The sequence below is a fragment of the Cygnus atratus genome, chromosome Z, assembly GCF_013377495.2.
Source record: "Cygnus atratus isolate AKBS03 ecotype Queensland, Australia chromosome Z, CAtr_DNAZoo_HiC_assembly, whole genome shotgun sequence".
NCBI classification, from domain to species: Eukaryota; Metazoa; Chordata; class Aves; order Anseriformes; family Anatidae; genus Cygnus; species Cygnus atratus.
In genome coordinates, this window is record NC_066396.1 from 5,200,571 (window position 1) to 5,226,180 (window position 25,610).

General features: G+C 37.8%; 1 protein-coding gene across 1 annotated transcript in view; it reads left to right on the plus strand.

Annotated features, from left to right (window-relative positions):
• The window catches only part of RIT2 (Ras like without CAAX 2), a 191,985-nt gene that overhangs the window by 67,632 nt on the left and 98,743 nt on the right, over positions 1 to 25,610 (plus strand). The window contains exon 3 of the mRNA XM_035560034.2: positions 15,545 to 15,618. Coding sequence (XP_035415927.1) covers positions 15,545 to 15,618 — 74 coding nt within the window. The remainder of the gene's footprint in view (positions 1 to 15,544; positions 15,619 to 25,610) is intronic.

Here is a 25,610-nt window from a genome sequence, read left to right on the forward strand (position 1 = left end):
CTCCATCCCTAATTTCTTTCTCATTCTCATTTTTGAATGAAAGGTAAAATGTCCAGATTGGACAGAGCAAGCTGCAATTGGATTTGAGCTCTGAAATTATTATTTCTTTTGGAAAATTCATATGATTGATAGCTAAATAGTCATCATAGTCTTTCATCATTTTCCATAGATTTATTAGCCATATCGGAGACTGGAAAAACAACTCATTTAAAACGGTCTGGAATTAGTACAATTTGTCTCCAAAGATGTCTCCAAGGGTATTCGGACTGAATGTGTAGACCCATCTAAATTACCTATATTTGCATTCCATATTCATCATCATATAAAATGACAAATGGAGAATATATAAGAATACTGCTGAGTGCATTTGAACCATATTCCTATACTTGTGTTTTATTACTAGCTTTTATTTTTCTTTCTGTTGGTATTATCTGCATAATATGTCACAGTAAGGTTTTAACACTCCGTATAAAGCATTTTTAGTTACATGCATGAAGATGGGCAAACAGAAATTATACCTGCTATGCTGGGACTGAGCTCCAGATTCAGGAACCTAAAGTGTCTACATGTGATCTGTGTATCTTGGTTCTGGATATGTGGGATTAAGGACGATTTAGGTCTTTGCTTAATTCCCTTTTTACAGGATTCTGGAACCATTTGGCATGTCTTGCAATATCCTGCCTCATTTCAAGTTCCTGATCCAGAAGGCTGTGGGTTTCCTACAGATTTTGTGTCATTGTCATCTGCCCCCTGAATGTAACACGGGACCTGTGGGAGACCATGAAACCTTCTAGTCCAGGAGTTGAGTGCCAGGCAAGATACCTCAAAGCACATCAAATAACAAGGGTCATCTACATGTGGACAACTGTATAGCTTCTATAGTACTATTAAGTGTAAGGGGACTTTAGGTACCTTGAATGTTGATGCATATTTTGAAGCTAAAAGTGGGTGCCTGAGTCTGAATCACAGGACCTTCAATGACAGCCTGTAAGAACAAGGGTCTTCAGAGATCCTGATGATATCTTTGGGTGTATGGATAGCTGTCCTGCAGTGAAGGGAGGGAAATTCACAGTGGGATTTGTTAAGCAGAATCCTTGTTATAATGGGAAAGAAAGGAGAAGGTACATGCCTGGCAGCACAGGTGTTCCCACTGGAATATTGAAAAAGAGTCATGAATAGAAAAGAAGGGAATAGTTTTAAAGAAATGAAGAATGAAAGAAATGCTCATTTAGTTTAGATTTCAATAAAGCAATGAAATACCTTCTGCTTGCTGCTGTTATTATATCCTGCCATGAAGGGAAATAGAAAGTCTTTGAAGCCACAGAAGATAGAGACTGGAAAATCATTGCAGATCTTTCTCACTGTGATGGAAATAATTTGATAAAAAAAAAAAAATCCCCCCCCCCAAGCCCACCTGATACTTCCATTTCTCTTGGAAAGTAATATTTGAAAAGATGCTTGTTACCCCTCTAAAGAACAGATTAATAACAGTTTGATCACCTCTCAACATTTCAATCTCAGCTCTGTCCTCTAACTGGGATCCATTTTAAGCTCAAGTTTTGATTCTTTTCTTTGACCCTTCCTCAGTGGGGAACTGCAGTATTTTCTTCACTGATGAAACAGGCTAACCCCATCTAAATATGCTCTCTTGCTCAGATACATGATCTCTAGGTCTGCTGATAAATTTTCTTTCCTGGGACATTGCTTTGATAAGCCAATTATTCAGTACTAAACAGTTTGCACATAAGAAAGAACCAAAACAACCAGTTAAATTCTCTGTATATATTTGAGATGAATTACATCTAAAAATCTTGGACACACACTTAATGTCTACTGCCTCTTTGTCACATCTGTATTTTCTTAGAAATGCAACTCATCATGCAATTATTTGAAGTGTGTACATCAGGTGACAACTCACTGTCACTTAGCATATTCAGAGGCTTGTGAAATAGTACTTAATCTTGTAATTTTCTTTGGCGAATATCTCTGATATAAACACTAGCAGACAGGCAAATTCAGTCTGTCTTTCTAGAGAGTCAGTGGCCCAGAGAGCTGTTCCTGCACGTGTCATTTCCCCCCTATCATTTCACCAAACACCTGCTTGGAGGTTGAAGGTTAATCAGAATACCTTCAATAGCATTTAGGTCTGCAGTGTAGTCTTGGAAGTGCAGTTATCTGTCTGTGTCCATCACTCATGCTCTGCCCTGCTCCCAGTCTTACTGGCTCTTTGACATTCATCGGACAGCTTTGCAAGCTGATACAAGAGTAGTCCAGGACAAAACCAAGCTACACCAGTACCGGATAGTTGTTTGCCAGATTAGTGAGTTGAATCATTTTAGTAAACAATTCAACAAGCTCCAGAAGTGGCACAAAGGATGGTGTAGAACCATGTGTGGGGAAATGGCAAAGCTAAGTGGGGATGAAAGAGGAGAAAAGAAATCTTTTCCTTCTGGGATAAGAATGCTGCAACAATCGAGTCAGCCCTCTCATGCAGAGTTACTCTTGGACAGCAGCCTGTGAGCCTATATTCCTTCTCAAGTTGATCTCTGTTCGCAAGGACAATAGGGGTAATTACTTGTGCCAAAAGGGTGGGTGGATTCAAAAACCATTTATAAGGAAAACCATTGGAGGGAAGAAATCTGTCAAAGGCTATTAAAAACAAAGAATTGCTTCCAGTTTAAAAAGACTCTTGACGTGCAAATAACTGTAAGCTAAGACAGGATACCAAACAAAAATAAAAAAAATCACTGTGTGAGATTCCTTGGGCTATCTGTCAATCTCCAAAAGATGCAAATGGACTGTTGATCTTCTATGGTTCTACTCTTTGTATTCTCATTTAGAGCTTTTACCTGATGTTAATGGCCTTAATTGATGGTCTGGCCCATGATCTGGCTTCCCTTTCTCCCATCTCATAAAGCAAGCAAATGGATGAACAACTCTATTTATTTCCCAGACATCTCTGCCCGACATCTGCCTACCATGGCTGGAACGGGAGAGAGAAGTGTTTCTCCTGTGTGGTGCCATGCTGCTTGGTCACATGCAAAAAAAACCCACCACTACCCCTTAACAGTTAATTGTTCATACTCATCATCTATCCTCCATTAACTCTCTTTGTGTTAGAATTAAGATATATTCCTGCCTTGACCATCTGTTCTCCTCCACTGAGAAAAGTGTCAATGGAGGATCAAAGCACAGTTTATAACCCTTCTATTCCTCCTAGACATCTGCTAGTGTAATTGTGTACCTGCTAAACACAGAAGAAAAGCAATCAAAAACTGTATATAGATGGGCCCTTGTAATTGCTATTTGTGAGCACTGGTTAGCTAGATTTAAATTTAGAAAGGGGGAGGGAGGAAGCCTTTTCTTCTAACTGTGACAATATCAAAACATTTCTGAGGTATAATGTATAATAATGAGTGGTAATAATAATGACATGATTTGGTTAGAATTCTTTGATAATATCTACCTTATCTACCTAGTCCAGAAAGGGTCAGCCAAGGACAGAATCACAGAATCACAGAATCGTCTAGGTTGGAAGAGACCTCCAAGATCACCGAGTCCAACCTCTGACCTAACACTAACAAGTCCTCCACTAAACCATGTCACTAAGCTCAACATCTAAACGTCTCTTAAAGACCTCCAGGGATGGTGACTCAACCACTTCCCTGGGCAGCCCATTCCAATGCCTAACAACCCTTTCAGTAAAGTTTTTCCTAATATCCAACCTAACCCTCCCCTGGCACAACTTTAGCCCATTCCCCCTCGTCCTGTCACCAGGCACGTAGGAGAATAGACCAACTCCTACCTCGCTACAGCCTCCTTTAACGTACCTGTAGAGAGCGATAAGGTTGCCCCTGAGCCTCCTCTTCTCCAGACTGAACAATCCCAGCTCCCTCAGCCACTCCTTGTAAGACTTGTTCTCCAGACCCCTCACCAGCCTCGTTGCCCTTCTCTGGACTCTCTCGAGCACCTCCATGTCCTTCTTGTGGCGAGGGGCTCAAAACTGAACACAGTACTCAAGGTGCGGCCTCACCAGAGATGAGTACAGGGGGAACAATCACTTCCCTAGTCCTGCTGGCCACACTGCTTCTTATACAAGCCAGGATGCTGTTGGCCTTCTTGGCCACCTGAGCACACTGCTGGCTCATATTCAGCCGACTATCAACCAATACTCCCAAGTCCTTCTCTGCCAGGCAGCTTTCTAACCACTCCTCTCCCAGCCTGTAGCGCTGCTTGGGGTTGTTGTGCCCCAGGTGCAGGACCCGGCACTTGGCCTTGTTGAACTTCATACAGTTGACCTCAGCCCATCGGTCCAGCCTATCCAGATCCCCCTGCAGAGCCTTCCTACCCTCGAGCAGATCGACACACGCACCTAACTTGGTGTCATCTGCAAACTTACTGAGGGTGCACTCGATCCCCTCATCCAGATCATCGATAAAGATATTGAAGAGGACTGGCCCCAGTACTGAGCCGTGGGGGACTCCACTAGTGACCGGCCTCCAACTGGATTTAACTCCATTCACCACGACTCTTTGGGCCCGGCTACCCAGCCAGTTTCTAACCCAACGAAGCGTGCGCCAGTCCAAGCCAAGAGCAGCCAGTTTCTTGAGGAGAATGTTGTGGGAAACGGTGTCAAAAGCCTTACTGAAGTCAAGGTAGACCACATCCACAGCCTTTCCCTCATCCACCAAGCGCGTCACTTTGTCATAGAAGGAGATCAGGTTCGTCAAGCAGGACCTGCCTTTCATAAACCCATGCTGACTGGGCCTGATAGCCTGGTTACCCTGCAAGTGCCATGTGATGACACTCAAGATAATCTGCTCCATGAGCTTCCCTGGCACTGAGGTCAAACTAACAGGCCTATAGTTCCCCGGGTCTACCCTCCGACCCTTCTTGTAGATGGGCGTCACATTTGCTAACCTCCAGTCGACTGGGACCTCCCCTGATAGCCAGGACTGCCAATAGATGATGGAAAGTGGCTTGGCCAGCTCCTCTGCCAGTTCTCTCAGTACCCTCGGGTGGATCCCATCCGGCCCCATCGACTTGTGTACATCCAAGTGCTGTAGCAGGTCACCAACCATTTCCTCATGGATAGTGAGGGCCACATCCTGCTCCCCACCCCCTTCCACCAGCTCAGGGTACTGGGTATCCAGAGAACAACTGGTTTTGCTGCTAAAGACTGAGGACAGAAATGATTATAAAATATTTTTGTCTGTTCTACACAAAATTGGCTTTTTTGTTTGTTTGTTTTGCATAGCTTCATATAGGCTAAAGACCTGTATGTCAGCAGCTGGTGTGTTTGATTTGACTCAATTGAACAAACCTTACCTTACCCTGCTTTGATTCACTGAGTTTCTCATTGATTCATTTAAGAAACTGAGGTGGCAAAAGGAGTTGAAGAGTCCTTTTTTCTTATAGAAGAGCATTTTCTCAGAGGTGAGGTCTTTGGGCCTTAAGGCTTACAGTGATACTCCAAACACTGGCCTATCATAGAAAACTGGGACAACAGTTCCTGTTTGGGTTCTAAGCAAACGTAGGGCTCTCAGTAGAGTTTCATATCCACACTTTCATTGGATTAAGCCACTCACGTAATCAGGAGAATTCAGCTCATAGCCTGTAGATCCAGCCTTGCCTTAACTGTGAGGAAAGTGTCCATCTGGTTGGTGACATGAAGGCGGGTGAGTTTGTATCCAGAGCTATAATCCACAGTGAAGTCACAGGCAGGTTTTGGTTTCTAATTTACAACATAAATGTACAGGAGTACGTGAGAACATGATTCATCTCACCCTAACATCTACATTTCAGGCTAGTCAGATGAATAGTATTCTCAAATGTCAAATACTATAATGAAAGACTAGGTTCTTAGGGCTAAAGCAGGACAGAATGCCTCCCAACCTAGTCAACATTAGGTGGCAATTGAGGAGAAGATTCAACAGTCCTGGAAGTGACATGACTAAAGCTGTGAACACCTGAGTCATTCTGAGGCTTTATGCCAGCGGTTCTGTGATAGGTATCACACCTCATATGATAACTGTGATTAGGACCACGAAGAGGCTGAACTGAAACTTGCTTTGCCTCAGATAGGATCATCATGTACAAAACTTGCTTTCCTGTTTCCTGTATATCATGATTTGTAAAAAATAATCCTTAAATAACTTTTTAAAGTTGGAAAAGACTCTTATGCTATGGTTTGCTAAAGGTGGATGATTCATCTCACTCAATTCAAAATTCTTCAACATGGGACAAATGTCTCCATTAACCTTTCTTTCATGGAAGCCGGCAGCCATCTACACCTTACTAAATCCAAGGCACCATCCATGCTAATGACCATGCAGATGTAGTCAACTTGTTAATTACTCCCCCTGAAATGACAAGAAGTGAATTCGTAGCTGTCAGATCCTCCCACTCAGTAACACAATCATGGACTTGAAAGAGTAGTGAAATTGCTACCTGCTATTCTTGTTCCCCAAGATAAGGGTACTTGGACTCCTGTTAATTATCATGTTTTGATTAAATGGGAGTACTTTGTTCACTTTGTTCATGTACATCTTTGAAATAAATGACATTTTTCTGGAAGCAGAGAAAGTAATGATATTCTTTTATTAAATATTAGTAGCATTATCTATATTGCAAGTGGTTTCTAACAGTAAAGCAAGTGCTACAGCAAAGGTTTGCCTGAGGTATCTTTAACCCTGATTTGCAAAAATACCAACATTTGCAAGAAATCATATTTTCTCTTCTAGAGCTGGTTCTGAGAGAAATATTTGTCACTCAGGAGAATAAACTTATTTACACAGATGAGAAAACACATAAGCAAAATATCCTTTATAATTATTTATACAAATTTAGTCACTTCTGTGCATGTTTGTTTGCATATTAAAATCATAAATGGTGGCCTTATTGATAACAGCATTTGCATCTTGACTGATAGTTACTGCACTGAGACAAATTGTTCAGTTGGACTTCAGTCTTTTATCCAATTCTCTGCTGTATTCTAGCCCCTCTGCAGAAAAGCATTATCATTTATAGGGGGTGACATATTCTATATCCAGGAGAATCCTCCATTTAACGGGATGTTGTTATGAAAGAATGCAATCAGCTTCTCTATCAATATGTCTATGAGAAAGGACACATTGTTTTCTAGTCTTCATCTGGGTTATATATAGTGTAATTAGAAGTTGATCATACTCTTATGATTCTATTTTTCATGGGCTCTTGTGAACATGTATTTTGCTTTTATTAATAATTTCATTTTAAGGGGAGAAATGCATACCTGCAACTAGAAAATAAAATAAAAATAGCCTATGCTTCTGTAGCAGAAGACACTTGTATAAGACTCTTAAAAAGAAAATCAGTTTGCTCGTGGTCCTGAATTTGTTCAGGATTAGTTAATTGACTTTACCCATTACAGATAGTCAACACAGGGATTAATTGATGATGCTCTCTTCCTGCACATCTGGGTATTCTGTCTTACATGTCTCTCCATGTTTGTATATGTAGGTACCTGTGTACTATGCACACGCCTGTGAAAAGACATGGATATTTTGTTTATGTGTGTATGTCTAATCTTCCTATAATGGCACAACATGGGAAAATATAAATATCAGTAGTGTGTAGAAGGATCTGTTGACTTCAGAATCCATTGTATCAGAATATCGAGTCAGAAGTGATGTAAAAGACCTGTAATATATCCGACTCAGCAACGTGAAAGTGTTCACTGTATGGAGGCCAAGTAGTAGTGGAGAACTTACAGATCTATTCCTTGTTGTTGTATTTGTATCTTTACTCCTTGAAATCATGAAATAGTAGTGGAGGCCAAGGGGGTTCTTGTCAGCATTATTGTAAATGTTAGGTGACTTTAGCTGATTTCTGTGGTGCATCTACTACCACAAACGCAGACTGAAGCTGTTATCAACATTTAAGCTGCTAACAACAACATTTATGTTGTTGTTATATAATGTATGTGCACTGCATAAAATCTTTGAGCCCTCATTGAAGAGAGATCTGATGTTGTCTAAGGTACTGTATGAGCAGAGATTGTAGCAACCAGTTTGCCTTGCTGGCTATTTAGGTCTCACATTCTTGACCTTCTTTGCTGGAAAGTGAATATCTTACCTTGAACTTGCTGTGTTTTGTCTCCTTCTTGCTGAGTACATGCAGATGAAAGCCTCTCTCGTGCCCCATTTTATGCAATAAAATCATTCTTGATTTTCATGCTTCTTGAAAGTGACCCAGGTCATTGTTTCATGTTCCAACTGGTTTGTTAGGAAACAGCATGATAATGAGGACCCAATGGGAGAAAACAAAACAAATGTAACTGACTCAGAGTTCAATTCACTCAGATTTCTGTTCACACAAAATCTTTTAGAGTACAGATAATGCATCTTTTTGTGCCTACCACAGACTAAGTGAGATTAAGCTGCTTTTGCTTCCCCTGCTTTTCAGCAGAGAAGGAAAGGGTATTACAGTAATGAAACTGCAAGCTGACGTTGAAGAAGAGGTACTTGTGCGTATCTATAGGCACAACTGGGGGAAAAAAAACAGTGCAGAAGAGAAGAAGACAGAAAGTATAATTAGATAAGCCATTTCACAATTTGGAAGGCACTGAGTGCATTTCAGGTCACTGAGAAAGCTGTGGTGTAAGTACACAATGCTGGAAATCAATCAAGCTCCTTCAGCAGCTGTGTGTTATCAGTCTTGCCCTGCAGAACACAGATCTGAAACATTAGGCAGCCCAGCAAGAGGGAAAAACTTAATTTGAGAGCAGCTGTTTTAAGACAGATACATAATGGCATTAAAATAAGAGCACTGCAGTGAGGTGAGAACCAAACACAATGCCTATTAGACTGAGGATGTTTTTAGTTTTGTTATTGTAACCAGACACACAGTGCCATCAATGGCAGCCAGAGCCTAGGTTAGGAAAGAATTGACACCACGTATGAGGATGAAGAGAGTTCAGTTAAAAACTACTTATAATGAATAGTCAAACTGCATGGGACTGACTGGAGCTAAACTTAGGTCTTTCTTGTGATGCAGTGATTCTGAGTGCTTAACAGGTAAGTTAGGCCTGTCCCTGCAGTTATTTAAGCACCACTTTTCACTGATGGTACCAGGATTAAGCGCAGAGGTTTATTTGAGGAAGTGGGCATAGTCTAACTATGCTTCTGCTTTCCGCTGAAGATATTAGCACAACTTATTTCAGGAGGACAAAATGAACTAAAAGTTAAGAGGGGTTCTATTCTTTTGTTTTCCAACATATGGAATCTATTCCCTGTTGTTCTATTTGAATTCTTACTCCTTGAAATCATGAAATATGTTATGAGCATTCACAATTTTTTTTTTTACACGCCACTGGAAATACAGGAACCTCTAAAACAACATGGTAGTTAAGAACATGTCATAATGCTGAACAAAAGCTAAATAAAGGAAACAGGGAATTGTATCTTCAAATTAAATTAATAAGGAGAGTTGTGGGGTATAACAGTAATATGCATTTGAATTTAGAAAGGCCATTTGAAAGCAATGTTACAGAATGTTTTCTGAAAGCGTATGTAGCCAAGACCTTGGTTTAATATCTTATTTGAAAATATGTGTATGGTAATTTGAATGCTAAAATGAAAACTGAAAGATAGAAAATGCTGTGTTTCCCATCATGCAACTGAATATAATGAATAAATATATGAATTTCTTTTATAATAAGCACTTAACATGACTAATGTTTTGCTTCTTCTCAGATTATTTTAATTTTCTCAAAGCCTACACTACAGTCTTTTTATAAGAATAAGGCTATCGCACAGGTACTAACTATATTAAATGTTGCATTACTTACTTGCTTCTCTTTCATAGAAATGTAGACAACAGAGATGCTTCAAGTGTGTAGTTACTGAAGAAAGAGTTTCCATCTGTGGGTTTGGAAAGGCAGTAGCCATCCTTTTTGTGTGCTACAAACTTTCAGCAAGATTTTATTGCCTGAAATGATGATGTTTGTTGCAATCACTTGCATAGGAGGAAGCAGGCAACTAGTGTGGTTACTACAAACCTAAGCAAAATCTGAGAGTTCTGACAAAGCTAAAACAAATAACAGCATAGTGTCACATGCAGGTCAATGCTAAGAAATAAAAAAGCAGCAATACTGGAAAGGATCATGTGAGGTATTTTTAATTGCTGTTATAACAGAATTGTGTACCACCAGGTGAAACTGATAATAGAATATTTAAGTGTTGTAGCTACTAGTCTGATGTTCTATGTACATGCCCAATTTTCCTACTTGCCTCATTTTAAAGGATACTGCTATCTACATGAGTATTTTCAGAATACAAGGCAATCAAATCTGTCAGTTCTACTCTTCTAAACCATTCATTGCTTATCAGGCGTGTGTAGCTCATAGGAAGGCAACCTATGTGACTTGGTGTCCTTGTCTGCAAAATGCTGATAACAATGCTCACCCAAGTTATAGAACACTCATACTCCAGAAAAATAATTATATGCTAAGGGAAACCATAAGACCAATATATTTTGATGGACAATTCCTATGAGATGTGTGTGTTTGTCTCAGACAGGGAGATACATGACTGGTACAGTGGTTTAGATCCCTGTTCATCCACTCTCCTCTTATTTAAAAATTCCTTATTCTTAACAAAAACAACATTCAAACAGCCAAAGACTCATAATCATTCTATATTCAGGAGCATCTCTGAATTAAAATGCATATGTAGCAGATAATCTAAGCACACCAAAAGCTGCATGTCCTGCTGTCTCTTTGGCACACACAGAGAACAAGAGGCAGAACTCCAGGTGTGACTGACTGAGCTTGGACTCCCTTCTGCTGGTTTGGCACCTCCTTAGCCAAAGCAAATACACTTTGGGTCATATATATATATGATAGAATCTGCAGTTGATAGTGTAGAAGACAGAGGATAGGAGAGAATATTTATTTGGAAGTAACATAAGCAGAGTTAACAAATGGAAGAAAGGGGCAACTGACCTATATTTCAGGGACTGGAACACGTCTGTGATGCAGATGAAAATTCCATTCCAACACCACTTTAAATTGTACAGCATCCAAATCTGTTTGTCACAAAGCAGTTACCTGCTCATAGCTGAAAAAGGGCTTTGATATATTTTTTATGAATGTAGCTTCTCCAGTTCTAAGATAACTGATAGCAACACAAGCCTGCATTAATTATTGTTCTTCTGTCTCCAAAATGATGTCCTTTAAGAAAGGAAAGCTGAAAAAAGAGAATGTATTAATTTCACAAAATAATAATATTAATAACAAAAGGCTTAAGGAAGCTTTTATTTTTCCTTAACAATACTGCAAAGGACAATCAATTATGAAAACAGGTTAAACATGTCATAGGAGAAAACATTTTTTCTTGATTTAAATGAGATTTTTTCCTCCTTTAATAAATATTGATAATAAAATAATAGGTGTCAGTCAGATAACAGGTGGAGCTCTGTTTGTTTCCTGATCCCTCTCTTCCCCCTACAAAATAGTAAAGTCAATAACAGATCAAGCCACACAGTATAATGTTTAAGCTGTTTTTCTTTCTTTTTTTTTTTTTTTAATCTATTTTCATTTTTAGTTTTAATGTTTCCAGGGAATATTATTCTTAAAGAAACTTGCATTATATATGAGAGAAAAAAAAAACACAACATAATTTTCTTTAATTTTTTTTTTTTTGCCAGATATTTAATTATCCAGTTCATAAATCAGTTACCTATTACACAGATTACCCATTGATGCACAAGTTTTGTTTTCCTTTTTTCTTTGATACCTATAAAATGTTAATTCTTACAGTCTGTATTTGGATCATTGTTAAATCTCACAGCAAGAGCAATAAGTTCCATCCTCAATTGTTTCTTATAATATCCTATCTTTCTGCTGCATTTTACCTAAACCAAAAGACAAGACCTTACATTTGGCTTCACAGAAAGAGACGTATTGAACTTAATATAAGAAATACAATTATTGTCTGATTGTGTGAATTGTCTGATATCTGATTATCATTCTCCTCTATTTTTTTTTTGTACCTGATGCTAGTGTTATTTTGAAACTCCAGCCACAGTTTGACCTTTTAATAAATTTTAGAAAGATCACTCCTTAAAGCTGTAGGATGTAAAATCCAGATACACGTGGCTTAACAGCTCCCAATTAACTTTAAAGGGAGTATTATATAAATTAATTAGGTGAAAGAAAATGTAATGTACTCAAACATTATAAATAGTGTAAATATACCAGACAACATTTTTAATAATATGAGTAATTTCTGAAGTGATAAGATTAGACAGCAAGTTTACTAGTGCACCTGGAGAACAGTTTTCTGCTTTGTTTTCTGTACATGTTGTTTCCTATGTTTGTGAAACATCTTCCCTTCTGTTATTCTTTGTGTTTCCTATGTTTGTGAAACATCTTCCCTTCTGTTATTCTTTGTCCACATTTAAACACCATGTTAAGTCTGTTTAACATGCTTAACTCTGAATCTGCTTCTGCCCTATAGTTCAACTGAGTAAAATAAGGGTGTTTATCTGCCTAATGCCTTACTCAGCTCTATTTCCATTACTATCTCAGATTAAATCCCAGTTAAAAAGAATTACCTTAGTAGACCAGAACTAAGTGGTACAGCTCTTCCCCTAGCTCTTCTTCTAGGTCTGTACAACATGAGATGGGAAGCATGATTTTTGATGTATGCATCTTCCTTTTACCTCCTCTGCTGGGAAAAAAATAAAAATAACAACAATGTTGTCCTAAAAGCCCAGAAGGTCAGCAAATACACAGGGTAAATGGAAAGGCAGTGCCTCTCAAAAGGCTGGCTCTGTTTGAGCGTTACAAAGCTGATAGGTTATGAGTGAGTGCTATGATCTGATATCTGATATGAGGGTGTGGGTTCAAGGTAACATTTGCCTTTAGAAAGTCCTTTAGGACTTCCTCTCAAGTGAGTGCCATAAGAAAAGTAGGTGCTAAATCTCCCTTCTCTTTCCCATTCAAATACAGGTTGAGAATACCCCTGCTTAGCAGACCCCAGCTGAGAATATTTTTAAATTTTTAAAAATTATCTGTATCCTTCTTATACAGAGAAAGAATATTACAAATGAAAGTCATATGTCTTTCCTGTTTCATCTCAACATTTCTTGGGGCAAAGGCAAATTCTACAAGTAAAATACATGTTCCAAACAGAATTGCCTAGAAAACTAGATTCGTGTGCTTGGTCAATGTTCAGTAGGATATGTTTCACCAACACCAGCAGAAGTTAGCATGTATTAAAAATGAAAATGGGACAGTGATTCCGGCATATCTTTGTAAGGTTATTTTTAAGGTCAGTAGTTTGAGAAAACAGAATAAATGAAAATAGGACACTGGGTTTGTATGCTCAGTGTTCTCTTTGCAAAGTAAAAGGGTTATAAACACATTCTTACCTTTCTTCCAAGGCCTTGCTCTAGCTTTTCACAGTTATAACATTACGGATTACAGTGGCATGATATTCAGAGTACACCTGGAGTAGCTCAGCAGGGTATTAGACATGTAGATACCTGTCCATTTACTTACTGAAAGCTCTGATATATTGAGAGGTTAGTCATTTAGTTAAAACTAGCTCTGAACCCCCTATTCCTTTCCTTAGCAAATAAGACATGGGTTCTCTAGGTTCCAGCTTCATTTTTGTCCAGGCTGCATTTAAGTAGGCAAATTTCTATCTGCAGCATCTACTTTGAAGCTACTGCATCAAACTCATGTTGGTCTAAGTGAAGAGAGAAGTAGGACCACAGCATTTTGACTTTAAACTATCCAGCTGAGGAGCAAAAAGTGCAAGCAAAATTTATGCGAGTCATATGTTAATTACATATACAAGAATGTAATGTGAATGGACACCCACCTGCATACCAATATATTAATTATACTTTATATTATTCATATTATTTGTATGAAGGAAATATTATTTCTGATACTACATATTTTCATTTATTTTTATTTTCATTTTTGGTTAAAAGATACAAATAATACTGTGTGCATCATTGTTGGGCCATAATAGATTACAGATCATATAAACAGCCTACTTCAATCCATAAAGTTTGGCATGCAGCTTCTTATTCAGCAATACCTAGAAAGAGATCTATTGACTGAAGCATATGCTGGTTGGAGTGCTTTGGCTTTCTCAGCTAGGCAATGTATCATATATTTAATTAAGCCTCTGGGTCATCCTAATATCAGTGGGATGATCAGTGGTATGTGTTTAAAGCAAGGCACATTCCTAAGCAATTTGTTGAACTGAGACCTAAAAGAAGCAGGAGATTCATGGAAATTACTGTATGTGATTATGTCATTAAAGATAGCCTGCCACTGACTATGCAGGGGTGAATCAAGTTAATACCATCCTGAATACTTCATATTTTAAAGCTTTATTATTATTATTATTATTATTATTATTATTATTATTATTATTCCTTTGTGAAAGTAAGGTAGAAACCAGGTTTTTAGATGCTTCTATAGTGTCATATAATGCAAGATATATAGGGCACAAATCTGAATGTCTTGAGAAGTCCTGCTACCTACAAGATAATCCCATCGAGAGCTGAAGTCCTCCAGGGGTCTCTTGCAGCCAGGGCTCACAGGACTGAGCCATGGGACATGGTCAGCCACATGTTCATGCTGATTAATGGCACTTCTCAGATGCATTAAATGCACTTGTCTTCTCTTCATGCCTCAGTGCACAGCCAAAACATAAAATCAGTCACCAGAGCCACTCAGATTCCTATGCATTATTGTTTAATTAAACAACGCAGATAATTTCTAGGACTAGTTCAAGTACAAACATGGCCTGATATCTGAGCTCTATTTAACCTTAGGAAGGAAATACAAATATTGAGAGGGGAATGTAATTGAAATGTGAGGAAAATAGGTTCTGAAAATAGAAGTTCACCTTTTTATTTTTCTCTTTCCAAATTTAGCATGAAAAAGCATGAGCTAAGGAAACAGTCCACCAAGAACTGTTTTTCCCTCCTCTACCCAAGCCATGATGAGTGTGAGGACACTGATTACAGAATTTATTTTTAAAAATTTCATTGGCATCCTGTCCAGAGATACAGAGATGTAGAGGCCTAATTAATTGCTCTGACAAATCTGATCTAGAAGTCCTCTTCAGCCACAAGGAGACTCTCAGTAATTTATACAATGTTTACCTTGAATTTTTTTAATGGAAAAGCTTTGTGGAAGTGTGGTTGTGGTAAGTAAAAAACAGCCTGGTGCCTAGCACCAGCACAAAGTCTCTGAAGCTTTGTGACTTAAGAAACACCTATGGCCTATCCTTTTCAACACGGGCAAATTTACTGGTACAGTATTTTGAGGTAGTGCAGTAGAAAAGACTAGATTGCTCCGTAATACTTTTCAGTGATGGTAGGATTTCAGAAGGGCTCTTTGTGAGTCAAAAGAAAGCAAAGTTAGGTCAGACTGGAGAGCTTTGGGAAATCCTACTCCAAGCTAGCAATGCTATTATGTTTTCCTTTCACTGAGCCACTCCTATGCTTAGTTGTACTGCACTGTGTTTTTCAGAGGATGCCTACAAAACTCAAGTCCGAATTGATGATGAACCAGCCTATTTGGATATTCTAGACACTGCTGGACAGGTAAGTAGTTTCTCAATGTAAACCATTCTATCAGAGATAAAACCAAAGATTTTAACCTCAGATATGTGGGTCATGGAGCTAGAAACAAGCCTCCCTGTTCAAACATAAAGGGAACAGTGGTAGAATAACACTGAGGAATTAACAAGGGAGATTAAACAAGTGCTTCAGTGGTACAGTATAAGTTCAAAAGCTGACCATAAGAGACAGACAAATTTAATAAAATAAAAGCTAAAAAGCTGTTTGTTTCTTTTTCTCTTGGATGTAGACACATCTATCACAATCATGGAATGTATATATATATAATTTTTTTTTTTTTCTGTGCTTTTAATCCCTGCTTTTCTACATACTGTAAGAAACTTCTGATGTATTTGTAGATCAAGTGTTTTGTTACCATTCTTCTCCTTCCCATATTATGTTTAAATGTCAAATACTTACCCGCAACAAAAAATTTCCCATTAAAGTAAGTCACAGTGTACATAAAACTTGTATGTATGTGTATGAGTATCAGCAAAGGAATTACATTTTTCACATACACTAAGGCCAAAGGAGGGGTTAAATGAAAGAAATTTTTCAACCTGACTCACTTCATCTCCTTTCCATCTCAAAACTTTTTTATTGTTCAATCAAAATGTTGCAGCAGTTTGATCTTTTACTGAGGTATGTGACAGGTTTTGTTTGAAGGCTTTGATAGTTTCATGAGTTTTTGTAGTATATGTGCAACTTGTACAGGAATGAGTCAGTCAACAAGGACAATAAATCCTTAAAAAATGATTTAGGAAGTAAAAGCCTTGAAACCTTGATCTCCGCGTCCCAAACTTCTGAGTGCACCTTGGCTCTGCACTGCAAACAGTGGGAAATGCAGTCTGCTGTCAGGAATTAGAATTAAAAGTTATATAAGGCTGAAAGTAGTTCAGAGGGAGTGTGGTCAGAGTTTTTCATGTGAATGAAATATAGGCCAATTTCAAAGTGAACTCAACCCAGTTTCAGGAATCAAAAGATGCCCTGAATTATTCTTCCTTGACCCAAAATTTTACAGTCCCAGCAGTTAACCAGTGACTGGCTTGCTGCTGATTCTCCTGTGAAAGTGTTTGATTTCTGAGAAAAGTTAAGCTAGATTTCAAGGCAAGCCTCCAAAGCTACGAATTTAATTGACCTACAATCCACTATTAAAACAAGGTCAAGAAGTTTCCCATGCATAATAACCCTAGTATAGTTTCAGCAATGATTTGGCTGGGGGTAGGGTGGGAACATCATAGTTGTTACTCAATAATACGTGTGAAAATATCTGTTGTTTTGATGGATAAGGGGAAGCAACATTTTCTTTACACACTCAGAAGGTCTGAGCTTAGTAACTTCAGCCCTATATTGCCATTAGTATGCCATTACTAGAGGAATTACACCTCCAGCTCCTTAGTCTTGTAAAACTTCATGTGTTAGGGATGTCCTGTGCTAGCCTTTTAAATAGTTCACTTTTTACATCTACTTCATTCTACTCTTAAATTCATCTTAGTCCTGTTTTGTATAGTTAAAATGATAAAAAGTAAAATACTTTCTTACCCAGAGGTGAACAGGATTGATGAATAAGAGTTTATGCACACAGCTTTTTTTTCTAATGGAAGGAGGATCAAAATACCATACAGAATTTCCTCTTTATAGTGTGTTCCCAATTTGCTCTTTTTCTGTTTGTTTGTTTGCTTTGTTTTTGCCTGTGGACACTCAGAGAAAGTGCAGTAGTTCAGCTCTACAAACTGCAGAAGAGGGTGCAGTAGGCACAGAACTCATTGCATTGTGCTCCCAAACATAGACCTGTGCAGGGGTGAGCCACCTAATCCCAAATTTGCATCTGTCATGCAAATATCATTTATATATAGGAAACCACCTTAAATTCAAAGCAAAATATGGATAATGAATGAACCAAAAATGGATAATGTACTTTTATTGGGAGTATGTTTTAAATGTAGTAAAAATACATTGTAAAAACCAAAACAAATAATTGCTTTGACTTTTTTTTTTTTCAGTTTGCTTTTGTTATAAGGACCATAAAAGTTGTGCTCTACATGAAAAAATACAATCAGATATTCCAAATTTTTTTCTCTTTCTGTATTACTGAAACCAAGGTCACTGTTTTTTGTTTGTTTGTTTATTTGTCTGTTTTTCATTAGAACAAGTATTTTTAAGTGTTATTTTATTTTTTATTTTCTGTCAGTTTCTTCTAAAATGAAAAAAAAAATAAAATTGGAGCAACATTTTCAAACCTTCTGAAAGATTGTTTTAGATCCAAGCAAAAGGAAAAATGTCCCTATACACTTTACCTTCAAGTAGCTGAAAATGCTGTGTTTTCCAGATTAAACCAAGTTCAACTTTTGTTAGTCACATTCATTTTTTTAGGAAAAATTCTCCAGAATATTACACAATTTTTGTTTCTAACTTTAGATCATATAAAAAGCCTGCACCAAGGCCTCATTTATAATTAGGTTAAGGGGGAGATTTATTGCAAATATTATGAAGATTATCAGAAATGACAGTTGTAAGGTAAAAAAAAAAAAATCAGAATAACGTAGCCAGTGAAAGCTGATGAAAACAACAGTAGAGAAAGACTGTAGAGTTTTATTTAACACTTGTTTCAAAAAGAGACCCAAATATCCATATTAGAGTCCTAGAGCATGTAATGACCACCTAATGAAGAAAGCAGAGATTTTCGAGCAAGCAGAGGCCTGTGGTGGTAGCAGCAGGCTCTGCAGATATATCAGCCCAGGACACCGCACAGCCTGACATAGCTTTCTATTTCAAGATCTATGTTGAAATGATAACAGAAAATCTCTGCTTTAAATTTCCCTGTTCTTCCAGTTCAGACTGTCATCACTGAAGCATGTCTCGTATCCATGCTAGGAAGCTCTTCCCACTTTCCTAGGCCCCTATTTTTCAGAAGCTGTCCGCTCTATGTGTCCTGGATTTAGCTGCTTGTCATTGCAGGTGTCTTTAAATTCGTTGCCTCTCTATCTTCACTGCACAACTCCAGAATAAATCAAGGCCTAATCCAAATCTCATTGAAGTCAACAGCTAAAATATCCTCTTTCCTCACAGGGAGCTTAATGTCACTCTCGCTGAAGTTCAGACTGAAATCCGCCTGGGATTTCACTGACTCGGGGTAGAGTCAAAGCACCCAGCTATGCTGCTGGTGGTGTGCTCTGGTAGTGCCATGCGGTGCTTCATGGGGGTCCTCACAGTCATAGATACCTCATTATCAACTTTGAACCATGGTTTTAATCACTTCAGAAGATCAAGGAGCTAAAACTGTAATTCTTCTCGGTTTGGGGAACACAAGAAATCAAGATGGAAACAGACCGAAGTCAATGTATGTTGTTGTTCTAGAGAATGTATGTATGCACTAACTGAACACTTCATCACTGACCAAATAGTGCAATTTGTTAGCAATTAATCTTTTATTGCCAAGTCCACAGTTAAAAACACATATCTGATTTTATATCTGAAACCAGACAGAAATTTTAATTGAAAGATACAGGTCAGGACACTGAAAACATATGTGATGCTTCAGAAATATATTTCTGGTTCTCAGCTTTCTGAATTTAAAAAAAGATTCAATAAATGTTAAAAACGCAAACTATTAATGTTGCTTATCTAGTTACTGATCTTCCTCTTTTCATAAATGCAGGTGGACACTGTTAAATATGACAGATTTATCCTCACAGGAAGCAGACTGATGTTCCATGAATTCCGGATATGTCATCACTGATTGTCCTTTAATGCTTTTCTGAAATCTCTTTTCCACAGAAGATATAGTAAAAGGCACGTTCTGAATGTGTGTAGGGCTAGTGTAAGTAGATATGCTTCACTGAACTCCCTACCCCAGCTTTTCACCACCCATTCTGCCTGCCACCAGGATTGCCTGTCTTTGCTTGCAGCAATCGACTTCAGACAGAATAAGGTTAAGTTTACCCCAGAGAGTTCCAAGATCAGATATTGCTAATGTACCTGCATATAGGCAAATTGTCATAAACAGCAATTACTTATAAAGTTCCCACCATCAGGCTTGAAAAAGTGATGTGTAGCAAGAAGGAAAGTAACAAAAAATGATGTTGGTTTTCTTTTTCAGTGGCACAATTAACTCTAAAAGAGATGTATCCTTAACCTCATCTTTAATGTTCAAAGAAGCCACCAGTGATGCCTTTGGCTCCTCTTTAACTAGAAGTTCTCTTCTCAAACTCAAAGTTTTATTTTCGCATCTACATTTCAATTAAAACAAAACCAGAAAACAAATAAACAAAAAACAAGGAGAGTAAATTTAAGATTGAGCTTCAGAATTATAGAATCATTTAGGTTGGAAAAGACCTCTTTAAGAGGACTTATTATTTAGCTAGCTTTTAACCCTCTGGGCTAGCTACAATTTGACAAGTGGAGTAAATACTAAGACTATTGAAAATCTGCAAATGAAAGCTATTATCTACAAAGACATCGTGAACTATCTTGTCCAGCCTTGTTCATGGGTCAGTTCTTGAGGTTTCCCTTTCTTATCCAATGTATCATAAACCTCATCTGCTTTTACACAGATTTAAACTGGTGGGAACGCTTTGACTTCAAGGAAACCTGTAGGTATGAAGGGAAGCACATTCAGACATCAAGTACTTTGTTCATTTCCCTTCATAGTTCCTATTAGACACTGACAACCCCTGACAGCTCCGATCCTCCACAAAAAGCCTCCACACGGTTAGGGAAACCCTCTCTTCAAAATATGTTGCTACTTGTGGAGCCCAGTTTGAATTCCTCCTCTTGGAATATGAACAGCAGTTATCTCTTCTGCTGTATTAATACACTGGTGACTGACACAGGAGCCTTCATTCTTGCCACAGCTTTCCTCATGGTGGCACATTACCCAGACTCCGTATTCAGAACTCACGCCGAACTTTAAAAGAGACCAAATTCCCTTCACTGAAAAATAATCTGAGATGATCCTGTGTAATAAACGCAAACTCGTTTTCAAACACAAAGCAGACACATATGCAGAAAAATGGATTTCTGTACCTGTCAGTGAGACAGTATATTTGAAGATTATTGCACCATTTTTTTCCTTGTTAAAATGTGAGCTTTTTATGATAAACTTGGTGCACCAGTATATTTCCCAAGTGTGAGTCAGAGACTTGAAAAATTGTCCTCAAAATGTGATGGCATGCCATTTCAGGCAGATTTTCCTTTGTCTGGAGCTGTGTGCACATGAATTCATTTTCAGGCAGACACTTTTCAACCTGACAACAGCAGCATGCTCTGTAGTGAAATCCATCTCTTGAATTGCTAGCAAATCACAGGACATGTTTATCCTGCCAACCTCCAGGACTATGATTTTTGCCCCCTGCTTCAAGCTTTGAAGAGGAACTGTATTAGTCCCAAGAGCCCTTCAGATAAACACACTTTCTCAGACTAAACACTATAGTCCGATGACTCACTCAAGCTGTTATCTGAGATCCTTCTGCTTATTATCTATGTTGCTCTGTAATCCTGAATCAATGGAAGTCGAATGTCAAACTACACTACTGCAGCTTATCTCAAGGAAATGCAAAATGCCTTTTTGGCAGTAATTATATTTTAATGGTCCTTTACAGCATGTTCTTTTAAGGGGAAAATAATTTTAGTGCACTTTCTGCTAGGAATGGAGTAAGTAAATGAAATCTATTTTATTTTTAAAGCACAGTTGTAGTGAACTAAGTAGCAACCATTAACACAGTGTATTAGGTGAAGAACATTAATTTTATTTTCATGTGTTTTTGTTTCACAGGCTGATGATGACATACCCAGAAAGTCAAACCATAGCAACTGAAAAATTGGTGAATTCTTTCTAAGACAAGCTGTTCTGTATTTTCTAGGGAGAACTAAATTCTCTCCCATGACCAAGTCATTTGATATGGGAATGGACAGATTTTGGAGAAATATTAATTTGGCACAGATAGTGAGTGAAAAATAAAGGTTCCAGTAAGTCATAGATGAAATTGTAGATCTGACTCCAATTTCCTTCAAATTCTGGGCAAAATATTCTTTGAATTCAGTCAGTAAAGATCTAGTCATCTACTGTCAAAAAAAAAAAAAAAAAGTATATAAGTTTAGCAAGAGCAGGCAATTAGAAACTAAGATTCCCAATTTTCTTTCCCATTCCTGAATGAATCATGGTGTAATAAAGGATGAATCAGTTTGTATTTACAAGTCTGTATTTATCTTTCTTGTAAACAGGTGTAACAACATTTTGTAGCATTTAAGGTGAGCATCAGGGTTAAATGAGTCTAGAGATACAGATTTCTGCTCCTCACTACCATTCCACTTCAGTGAAGTTAATGCACCTGGTTCCATATTACAGGTGGAGGAGTACTTTCTATGCCTGTCTTTCATTTTTCAATAAACTCTTCTGTCCCTCCCTCTTCTTTTTCTTCCTTTAAATACTAACTTATTTCCAAGATACATAAATAGCAATACTGCCTCATGTTTGATTTGTAGCTTTTCATATATATATATATATATATATATATAAAGAAGAAAATGTGCTGTTACAAATTCTAATAAAGGTAGCATAATCATTTTTTTTCTTCTTTCCAGATCTTTCCTTGTAGTATTTTCTGTTTTTTTTTTGTTTGTTTGTTTGTTTTGTTTTGTTTTGTTTTTTGTATTCTGGTGTATACTGCATGGAAAACACCTGCATAAGCACATCCTGTGTGATTGAACTTCATCCAGGTCCTCCACAAGACTGTGATTATGTAAATTTGCCTTTCTTCTAGCACTGCATACTGTTTTTCGTACCTTTTATTCCCATTGTTTAATGGCATTGGAGCTCCTGGAAGTTACTTCAGGCAGACATTGGACATGCGTGTCCTGATTTCTTTATATATATGCAGCTGTCCTAGATAATCTCATTAGGAATTCCATTTTACAGAGGTTTGCCTATCAAAATCCATTTGTTCCAAAGTAGCTTTACACAGACCCAATGATTAGAGCGGACAGAAAACTCTTTTCTGTCTGTACCAGTTTTCACAAAATTCACATTAAAAAGGTATTTCCATGACTAAAAACTTGGCTTGCACACTAAGAAAACAAGCCTGTGTAACAGCATGGCATGGTGCCATTTAACCCAAAAATAATAAATGATCAAGACAGGGGTCTCTTGCAGAGCAGGGTATCCAGGCTTCTCAGGAAAAGCGGATTGTTCCAAAGAACCATAACTTGACAAGATTTGTTTGTTATGCTCTTCTGTAGCTGCTGGATATACCACCAGTACACTGAATGGTGGCATCTCCAGAAAAGAAATAAAAATAAAAAAAATGAGAGAGCAAAATTTACACAGTTCTTATACGAATCATCCAAACCTTTGAATTGCAAACTGCATGAGATATCTGGCAAAAAGAGGCTTTCTGAACAAATGATTTTCATTTCAATCTATCAGGAGGGGGCTGGAAAAGCCTAAAAATGAAAGCCACCACCTACAGCTCTAGTTCGAGTAGCTTTGCCATAGAACCTGGAAGGGTTATCTCCCCTCCACCAATAATAATAATAATAATAATAATAATAATAATAATAATAATACAATAATAATAATAAACAGTAATAATAATAATAATAATAATAATAAAGGAAAAAAAAGAGGAAGAGAAAAAGTAAACCTTAGTAAATTTTCAGTTCTAATTCAATTGTATATCAATTCTACTTTACATTCTAAGGAATGCTGTCCAGTTTCTTAAAATAGGACATTAAGAACAACATAGAAATTCAAGAAAATAATTGCTGAAAATATGGAACATTTTGTGTTTTCTTTTTTAAACTGGATATACATTTCTCTTTATCTTTTCTTGCTTGTGGAGCAAGCTTTATTTATTATTTATTTATTTATTTATTTATTTGTGCTTGCTTTTGTTTTGTGCCTAATGGCTGAGGATAACAGATTGTTCTGTAGATGCCACTGGAGTTCCATGTCACTATCAGAGCAGCAGAGCAAGCTTTCCTTTTAAGAAGACAAAAACCAAAGCTTATCAGTAGCTATATCAGCTGTGCCTGCATAAGGAATCAGATCTTCTCTCTTAGCTACAGTGAGGTAGCTAAACACTGAAGCAAACCAAAGTAGTCAGACTCCACTAACTTTCAGAACTGTAGATGTGTTGTGTCCTTTTGTTGGGCAGTTGGGGCATCTCTCAGGAGCTACTCAGCATCTTTCAGGACCTATTGGTCTAACCAGGATGCCTGATGGCTACAGCTTTGGAGCTCTGCCTTTATCCTTACAGCTTTTTTTCTAAAGAAATGAAAAATACTGTCCCATTTTATAATCAGACCCAGATATTGCAGATCCAAAAATGGAACTTGGTATCATTTACCCCACTAGAAGTAACTTAGTCTCAGTTAAACTATTCCCTACTTACTTTGAAACCTAGATATCGTAGTAATGGATCTGGATGAAATCTTGAATGTATGAAGTACAAAGTCCATAAAATGTTAGACATTAGCCTGAATTGTTATAAAATAATTGGAAGAATTGGTCCTCCTGAATGTTCTTACACATTCATTAAAAATGTCTATGTTGTGAAAAGAAGCTTCCCTCCAAAGTCTTTTTTTTCCTATCAAATGTACAAGAGGTAGAGTTCTTAGGCAGCCAAGGATCTAGCTATTCTCCTCGTGTCCTTTCTGAAAATAGTGTTTTGCACATCACACAGCTAACCTTTTCTGTATTCTTTTGGAGAATATTGAAGAGTATTACCCTATGGCATTGCACCTGGTGGAAAGTACTTGTATACATCTTTGCAGTATCTGTTGGGAACACTGTCAGTGCCTTCCATGCATCATCCAAAGAGCTTTTTATATTAGGAAGGAGAGTATAAGAAGCATGATTCTAAGTTTCCATTCATTACAACTGCACTGGAGGGTTGTTTGAAGACAGGCTTGCATGCAATACACAGCAATTTCACTTTACTGAAGCCAAGGTACATTTTACTGAAGCCAAGGTACATTGCATTCTGCCCAGTGGTTTATGCTGGTCTAATGCCTTCCCAGATAGGATGCTGCCTAACATACGGTACAACCCGTACCTGCTCTATGGTCATGTGCTGTTACCTTGCATTCTCTTCTTTCATTAGCATCCTTGCATACATCTTTTTTACCCCTCTGATTTTCTCTCTAGTGGGAGCTTAAGCCCTGTCCCAGGGATGGAACAGCATCTGTGGGCATAGAAGCCTACAGGCCAGCCTCCTTATTATAGCTCTACCTCTTCAGGGACAGGATTAGAGGGGGAAACTGGGCTTACTATAAATTATGTCCCTGCTGAAAATATCTCAAAACATGTAATTTCTACTATTTCTCTCTGCTAGCATTTGGTTATTGTTATTTCACCTTTAACTGGCTTAGTTTCCATATTCCACTCACTTTTCTGCAGGACTGTCCCATAATGTATTTCAAGGATTTATGTCTTCAAGATGACACGTCTCTTCCAGGTCATGTTTTTGTAGCAGGTGCTAACCATTGCAACTGAGAGGCTGTGTGAGGTGCAGCTGCCATGGCATTTTCAAAGTACCATGCCATGCAGGAAAGGTGATGGTGTGGGTACCTCATAGCTGTTGAAGTATGTTCTTCTAGTCCCAAAGATGGACTATTCTTAGCTAACTTAAATTATTCACAATATGGACTTGTATGTCTGAACTAACCATCTAGATTGTTCTTACAGTTGCTGAAAAGAAATAATTGTTTGATGGCATAGTTCCCTCTTAACCTCAAATGTTTAAATAATTCAAGCACCTTTCTGAGTTTACTTTTTTCATTGACTATGAACAGAGTCAAGGCAACTGAGCAAGGTACAGACATCTATATAGTAAATGTGGAGTATGATGAAATGTTTCTTGTATCCTATTATTAAGGCTGGAGCATCTCTGTGCGGGATAGCTACCCTGCATGTGAAGGTACCTTAGAGGAACTTTGTGAGCTGCTCACAGTCAAGGTGACACACATTCCTCCTGTTC